Source organism: Telopea speciosissima, chromosome 7 (assembly GCF_018873765.1).
Source record: "Telopea speciosissima isolate NSW1024214 ecotype Mountain lineage chromosome 7, Tspe_v1, whole genome shotgun sequence".
In the NCBI taxonomy this organism is placed as follows: Eukaryota; Viridiplantae; Streptophyta; class Magnoliopsida; order Proteales; family Proteaceae; genus Telopea; species Telopea speciosissima.
In genome coordinates, this window is record NC_057922.1 from 20,653,240 (window position 1) to 20,661,712 (window position 8,473).

The 8,473-nt window shown below is 36.6% G+C and overlaps 2 protein-coding genes across 2 annotated transcripts in view; one reads left to right on the plus strand and one right to left on the minus strand.

The window, feature by feature from the left end:
- LOC122666620 (mediator of RNA polymerase II transcription subunit 15a) overlaps positions 1 to 2,640 on the minus strand; it is a 29,599-nt gene extending 26,959 nt beyond the window's left edge. The window contains exons 1-3 of the mRNA XM_043862650.1: positions 2,473 to 2,640; positions 2,108 to 2,234; positions 747 to 858 (exon numbers count right to left, since the gene is read on the minus strand). Of these exons, the coding sequence (XP_043718585.1) occupies positions 747 to 858; positions 2,108 to 2,214 (219 nt within the window). The 5' untranslated portion in view covers positions 2,215 to 2,234; positions 2,473 to 2,640. The remainder of the gene's footprint in view (positions 1 to 746; positions 859 to 2,107; positions 2,235 to 2,472) is intronic.
- Positions 2,641 to 7,795: 5,155 nt separating this feature from the next.
- LOC122669414 (UDP-glycosyltransferase 88F3-like) lies at positions 7,796 to 8,473 on the plus strand. Its single transcript, XM_043866171.1, has one exon. The coding sequence runs from the start codon at positions 8,009 to 8,011 to the stop codon at positions 8,357 to 8,359; it is 351 nt and encodes a 116-aa protein (XP_043722106.1). The 5' UTR covers positions 7,796 to 8,008; the 3' UTR covers positions 8,360 to 8,473.

Sequence of the window (8,473 nt, forward strand, 5' to 3'; positions counted from 1 at the left end):
CTAGAAGGTAGGAAAGGGACAGGAGTCAATGGACTTGATAGGCATGTGCTGCTAGCCTCCTACTCCTCATCCCATTAGCCAAGGCCCCCCTCCCTTCAAAACGTTCAACTCCTTAATATTATAATGTATGTAAAATCCATATAACGTGCAAACATAACAAAATTTATCTAATGTACATATTTGATATTCTAATGTATATTATGGTAAAGGATCACCAATTCAACATAAGGAAGTCTTTATGCTATAAATGGTATCTCATGGAAACTAATTTTCAGTAAAAGAGGCAAATAAAAGAGGTGATAATCCTACCCAATTACAGATTAAATAGACAATAGCAAGCTCGAATCGAATCAGATGCAACAACACTTACTTGGGGGGAAAAAAACAGAGAAAATAAGAAAAAAAGAGAAGGATAACTATGACTTCCCACCAACAAGGTACAGAATCACTGTCCTCCAAGGATATCTCACCCCCTACTGAATCACACACCATCCATTGTAGAAAACTTCAAACTTTATTCATCATAAATCGTCCATGAGCCTTGGCTCTTACAAGCCATATATAGAAAACGAAATAAGAATCCTAGTCTGACTAGGAAGCCCTTTAGGTGATTTATTTGCATCACAATGCCTTGAAAACTGCGACCCATGCACAGAAGGTCGGCAGTTCAAGGAATGGCAATCATGTAGCAATGCAAAAAACAAGCTGCAAAGAGAAGATATCATGTGACTAAGTAATGAATGTACCTGGCTTGCTGCAGCAGTATATATCTTTTCTTCAAATCTTACAGCAATTTTCCTAAGTTCTTGTAACCCTTCTGGGCCAGCAATTGGAAGGTTCTTCTTCAAAGTCTCCATTCTGTGGATGTGAAACATTGAGTTATAACAAATAACTGACTAAGAGTCAATGACCTATTTTTTCTTCTTTTTTTTTTTTTCTGTTGTAGGGTGAGGGGGTAGGCAACAACAACTAAACTGAAGCTCTTATAATCATCAGTACAGAGTCATATTCAAAATTTTCAAAACAAATACACTTTCTCAGTTACAGTTCAATAACTGAAATGGTTAGAACCAGATTAATAAAGAAGCAAAAGTCCTGTAAAATAGAAACTGACTCCAATACGGAAACATGAATCAAATCTCCTATTCTCCTACGCATATCTATCTTCCCTAATATAAACTCAAATAAAATAGAGATTACAAAAATAACCCAAAATAAGCAAACCCCATTGTACAACTGCATCACAGAGGTCCCAAAGCCAATTTAATTTCACTAAAATAACCTTGTAGGTAGCCTGACTCTCTGTGATAGTGATGCCGGTATAGACCCAGTTTCAAACCCATGTTTGAGACAGCAGCCATGCTCACAACTCACAATGTCGTTGCTGCTAGTACTAAATTTCACAGATCGCTTTGTTCCCAACAACACTGCTCAGGCCTAGGCTTTGGTGGGTTATCGAAACAACAACCAAGGATATCAGCGAATTTGGGTCTCAGTCATCATCCTTCTCTTCTTCTCTAAACAATAGAACTCAGCCTTATCCCAAATAAATGGGGTCGCTACAAAAATCCTTTTCCTCCAATCAGTTATATTCAAAGCCATACTTGTTACTAGTCCTAAGTTATGCATGTCTTTGCTCACCACTTCTCCTAGAGTCATTTTAGGCCTACCCAGGCTCTAAAATATTTGGTTCTTCATGACAGGACTATCCGTCCATCACATGAGTCCACACACTCTTAAAGTAAGAACAAGATAATAAATTGACGAATAACCTAAAATAGCAGAGTCAACTCATCAAATTTACACTTTTTAACTTATCAGTAGCAGAAGAAAAATATACAAAACGACTCTTAACTCAAGAACAAAATAATAAATAGTGGAGACGGTCCACCAATGCAAAAGCCTACATATTTCAAACGAAAAAAAGTTGCCAGAAAGGGGAACATGCTTTGCTTTCCATCATTCAGTTTCTAATCAAAGGCAGTATAAAATTGAAGTAAAACATAACAAGAGAAAATCCAAAACCCAATACATGGAGATGAAAATCAGCAGATTCCTTCAACAGTATCGCAAGCAGTGAATCAACAACCAAAAAAAAAAAACTTACATTTTATTCACAATCCTCTGACGAGAATCAGGTTGAAGTTGGCTTCTCCAATCGCTGCCATCTATGTTAGGCTCCCCTTGAGTAGGTCTCCAATTATTGTTATCCATAAATTAAGCTCTAAGAAAAACTATTCAAATAACAAACACACAGTAAAAACTCAACACCAGCATAATCAAACAAATCCAAGAAAATAAATTTGCCTAAATCAATAACAAAAACATAGATAAAAACCCTAGAAATAACACAACCTAATAAATTCGTAAAAGGTAAGAGATAGATATGGGGGTCGTGCGGACTTAAAAAAAGGTACAAGAAGATTAAACGTCAAAAACAAAACTCAGAAAGAAAGAAATGAAATTTCTAACCTCAGTCCTCAAAAGACCTGAAATCCAATAATCTCTCTTTTCCTGGGAAGTTTTCCCTTCGCCTTCAAGTCTTCAAACCTCTACAATATCCAACAATCTCCGGAACAAAAACCTCTCCCCTAAATAGAGCCTCTTACAGCTGAGATTGAGAGAGGGGAGGTTTGAACAGTTGAGGGGTAGAGAGAAGATGGGATTGGAATTTAAAAAATAAAAATTCGATGCGGGCCCCAAGACCTACTAGTTGCTTTCCGGTATCACTTGCCGTGATGGATTTACTTTCACCTAAGCTGTATTGAGGTCTATCCTGTCGCTGACTCATTCTCTACTTAACACGTATACATTCATGTGATGATTACAATTGGTTTTGAGGTTGCTGCAATTTCTATTTTAATTTCGAATTGATTTCATGAAATATTCAATAAATAGATTTTTTGTCCATAAATTAAAACTATTTTTATTACATCAAACTGAAATATTTCAATAAAATAATTATTGAAAGAGGGTAGCGAAACCATGGGCGTGAAAGGATGGTGATGGTGGCATGGGATGGCTGGGAGGTGGTGATGGTGGTGGTGTACATGATGGTAGTGAGACTATTAAGAGAAAAAAAAAGAAAGGTCGTGTTTTTTTTTTAACATGAAATTATTATTTTGTCCATCTTAATCATTTGCTCATTAAAGAACAATAATGAAATCAATTTCAATTCAAAATAAAAACAATTTATCGACTATTTCAGAATTTCTTTTTCATTTGATTTCTATTTCATTGAAATGAGATATAAAAATCAAATCAAATAATTTCCAAAATAAAAATCACCCAATAAAATTGAAATAGAAAACATACCAAATCAGGTATCGTTTTGTGCTTTATGGTTTCTAATTTCTAATTTCTAATCTAATAAAATTCAAATTGAAAGAATTGAGTTAAATATGTAATCAATTTTTGCCTCTTTGACTTTGGGACGGTTACAGATAAAGATTTGGTAGCCCAGGCCCAGGCCTAGGCCCATCTCTCTCTCTCTCTCTTCGGGGTTTGTGGGGGAATATTGTGTTAAGTCGGGCCCAAGTTGCAAGAATCCATTTTATGGGAATCGTGGTTTGTTTAATCAATCAATCTAGACCAAATTTAGATAGATCTTAGTTGATCTTTAAACCTTGATGGGAATAGTTAAGATTAGGATTCTATTTTATTTGATGCTCGTGGCCCACTATAAAGTATGTCTCGTCACTTCTGGTATTGTCGCATTAGAATAATTGTAGGTATATTTATAATAGAAAAAAATGAATAAGAATCTATTTTATAAAAAGATATATTTTTATAATTTGACTTATTAAACGTAATTAATCTATCCCAAGTTCCCAACATATTGAGTAAACTTGCACACCCTTCGATAGCTACCATGTGGCAGTTTAAGTGGGGTTGAAAATTTATTTATAGGTAGACCCAATGGTGCTTTATTCACCTCTCAATTTGAAACTAAATTCTACCAAATAAAATTTGAAACTAAAAGGGTTGCATCTTTCTTTTTTTTTGGGATAAAAAAAAAAAAGGGTTGCATTTATTTGCACAAAAAGGTATGATTATAATGAGAATATATATTCTGACCTTAAAAAAAAAAAAAAAGATATATATATATATATATATATATATATATATATTGTACATAGGCCTAAAAATTGATATATGTCAAACCTACTTTATTATTTTTTCTGTTTTGTGAAAAGAAATAACTCTACCACTCTACCAAATTGTCTACCGTACTTCTTACAATAGGAGGCATATATGCTATTTAATTAATAGGAGAAAAGAGAGAGAGAGACACACAAGGAGTGTTAGTGTATGCTACATAGCATGGCAACGTTTGTTCTCTCTACATGGCCAACGTGGAAAAGAATTTATACACCATATCAATACAAATGGATGTCTTGAAAAAAGGTATCATATATATAGTCGCTTATGATGAGAGATGATTACAATGCATCAAATAGGAGGGGGTTTTTTTCTTTTATTCAATAAAATTTCTTCTTACCAAACAAAAAAAGGAGGGGCTTCTAATCATTTTGGCACCCGATTGTCCTATCCCACGATTGGTGCTCGACCATGCATGTACACATAGTCAATGTAACTAGCCAAGTGCCCCTCGAATATTTTGTCAAAATAATCGAGCAATTATAAAAAATTAAGATTTTTCTAAATCGAAATTGAATCGCTAAATAAATAGTCGATTCAATTCTTTTTTTCTGTTTTTTTTGGGTGAGGTGATGGGAGATCCTAAACTAGACAAGGAACTTCTGGCTTTGGTATAGTATATATTTATATTTATGACATATTTATGAATAATTAGTTATGATAATAGTTTATAGGCTATAAAAAATATCCATTTAGCTATTACTAAGCATAATAGATTATATAATATAAAAAAAGAGGGTTGGTATGCCTAGAATGAAGAATATATTATGTATTATATTATAATATGGAAAGAGAACATTACCTGGGCGTGTGCAGTGCGCGCCCTACATCCAAACACAAGGGTTTACGAAATGATCGTCACACCCCTGGGAAATTCTGCCTTTGCATGGGATGCGATAGTCATTTTGCATGCCATGTGTCTAGGCACAGGGGCAGTGCACCACATGCGCTTGAGTAGTGTTCCTTCTCCCATATAATATATTATATAGTATACAACAAAAGCCTTCTTTTATATTATATTATATAACATTATAATATATAGTATATATATCATATTATATTGATATATAACATATCATATAATATATGTTATATTTATATAAAATATATAAGATATAACAAAAGCCTTCTTGTTGTATTTGGATGTTTGTAGGACTTTTTCCCCCATTTTCTTTGTTTTTCTTCTTAATGATAGTTTAGCATTTACCCAAAAAATATGTTAAGAGAGAGGGTAGGGGCGGGGTGGGCCGTGGGGGGTGTAGAGAGAGAGAGAAAGGGGCTTTGTTTTAATTTTCATTAATTTTATCATTTTACACCCACTTTAAGTAATAATTTTGCGCACATTCAATAAAGGTATCTGTATAACAAACATTAACAGTTTATGGTGATAAATCATAAACAACTCTGTAGCTTATGAATTTATGTTTTTATTGAATTTATTTAATTAGAAATAGGGGTCATAAATCATACCAAACACATCTATTTATGTTTATGTCTCGGATAAATATAAATATTTAAGGGAAAAAGAACTTTGTCCGGGAGTGTGGCCTGCACCAGCATTCTCATGAGTCTATCTCTCTCCTATCCATATGAAAAGACACATCTACCCCCTTGTTTTGAGGAGAAGAGATATAGACACATGGTACTATTGGCGTAGGCCGCACTCCCAAACAGAAAACTACTTCCCAATAGTTAAATTATACCGAAGAGGTTGGACTCCAATTCCAGTTTTGTTCAATCAAGTTTGTTGATGTGGTCCTGGAAATGACCCCCCCCCCTCTCCTAACTTCTATATTGTAATGTTGTATTTACCAAACCACAATGTTACATACATGAATGAACAGCTCCCATTTAAAATTTTTGATATTATCTTGGTCCAATCCCACCTACCTATACAACCTTTTCTACATCATTGGACCTTCTTACTAAGAAGAAGAGTGAATTCACCAAACAACGGGTCAATGATACCTAAACGTATTGCAATTACTATTTAGTAGCACCCGTCGTCTCTGTTGGAAAATTTGGTAAAGCGAAATCTGATTGAGTATCGAACATTTGTGGATTGTTTTAAGAAACCTTTTTTTTCTTTAAATATGGATTTTCCTAGACGGATGTGAATATGAATCGATTACGGATTCCCCTAGACGGATGTGAACATGGATCAGATACGGATTTTCAACTATCCATTTACATTCCTAATGGAAGCTTGGGGATAAAGTAGTGAATCTGTAGAGAGCAGTGATGAAGTCTCACTTTTGAGTTGACTCCGTTGAGTGGTGGAAAACTATATAAGATAAGGAGGTGAAGGGCTTAAGCTACTACCCCACAGGGGTTGTTGTTTGAAGTATCACATATGACAAATGTCCTCATGATTTTTTCTCCATTTGATTTATTGTTTAATTAATTGTAATACATTGTGAATTTGATAAAGGTATTTAAAGCTACAAAATATTATTTATAAAACTGTTATATATTGTATTTTTATAATCAAACTTGAATGGTTTGGAGGTCTGAAATTGATATATTCATATCCACATCTGATTAGCTTTCAAAAGGATTCGGATAATTTCAGGAAATCGATTTTCTAAACAGAGACAAACATAAATTGAATACAATTTTTTAAGGGTAAAGTACACGTACCCCTCTAGAATGCACCCAATATTCCTCGTACCCCCCTAAGCGGCTCAATATTCCACGTACCACCCCTGCTTTACACCCCAAATGCCATTTAAGTCCACACCATGTATTAAATGCTATAAAATGACCAAATTACCCTTTCTTCTATTTTTTCTAAAATTTGACAAGACCTAATTGCCCTGACCTATTTACTAAAATTTAAAAAGACTAAAATACCCTCATCTTCCCCAAATATTCTTTTACATACCACCACCACCACCGCTTCTCTGTCACAGTCCTCCTCATGTCAGGCGACTCATTCAACATCCCTGCTGTAGATTCTTACATCGATCATGTCTCCCAAATAGACCCATCAATCGTCTTCCACCGCTTCCCTGCTCTTCCCAAACTTGAATCTTCATCCCCCACCATCTTCCAAATCATCCACCGCAACAATCCAAACCTCCTCCACACCCTCCAAACCATCTCCAACTCTTCCTCCATTGCAGCCCTTGTGATCGATTTCTTCTGCAACTCTGCCTTCCCTAGTGCCGCCGAGCTAAACATCCCTCTTTACAACTACGTGCCGAGTGGTGCCTCTGGTCTCTCCGTCTTCCTTTACCTTCCAACGATTCATAACCAGACTGACAAGAGCCTCAGGAAGCTTGGCAACACAAATCTCGACATCCCAGGCTTGCCCCCAATTCGTGCTGCACAAATGTTAGGGTTAGGATTTTAAGCACAAGGTTGCTTAAAGCACAGCCTGGGCATTAATACAAGTAGGATTATATTAGAACATATAAAGGGATATTACATAAATACCCTTACAACAAATGCCGCAAGTTTTACATGATCGGAACAATGAGTTCTACGATGATATGTTGGACTTGTCAAACCATCTCACCAAATCAAGGGGAATTATATCAAACACCTTTGAAGCACTAGAGCCAAGAGTAATCAAGGTGGTCAGAGAACAAATGCCGTTTTTTTTTTCTGTATTGGAGCATTAGTTGTACAACCCATAGATCAATCTAGTGAGTTAGATTGCTTGAAGTGGCTTGACGTGCAACCGAGTCGAAGCATTGTGTTCTTGAGCTTCGGAAGCCGCGGCGTTTTCCCGGTGAAATAGATTGCAGAGATCGCCGCGGGGCTTGAAAGGAGTGGCCAGAGGTTCTTGTGGGAGGTGCGAAGTCCTCCACGGGATAGTGACAGACAGTCTTTGTTATCGGCCATGGATGATTTCGATCTTAATGCTGTGATGCCGGAGGGGTTTCTTGATCGGACCAGAGACAGGGGAATGGTGGTGAAGTCGTGGGCGCCACAGGTTGAGGTGTTGAGTCGAGAATCGGTGGGTGGATTCGTGACTCACTGTGGGTGGAACTCGGTTTTAGAAGCGGTGTGCGCTGGGGTGCCATTGCTGGCTTGGCCGCTCTATGCAGAACATGAAATGAATAAGGTGATTTTGGTGGAGGAGATGAAGTTAGCTATGCCAATGGAGGTGGCAGAGGAGGATGGGAACGTGGTGGCTGCCGAGGTTGAGAAGCGAGTCAAAGCATTGATGGATTCGGAGGAGGGAACATAGATGAGAGAGCAGTGTAGGGAAATGAGGGAGAAGGCCTTGGCTTCATGGGCTGAAGGTGGATCGTCAAAGACTACGTTTACCAATTTGGCCGAGTCATGGGAGCGGAGATAAAAC

Excerpts from the sequence above, each read along its gene's own strand:
- LOC122669414 (XM_043866171.1), top strand. The coding sequence starts at position 8,009 with ATGGATGATTTCGATCTTAATGCTGTGATGCCGGAGGGGTTTCTTGAT.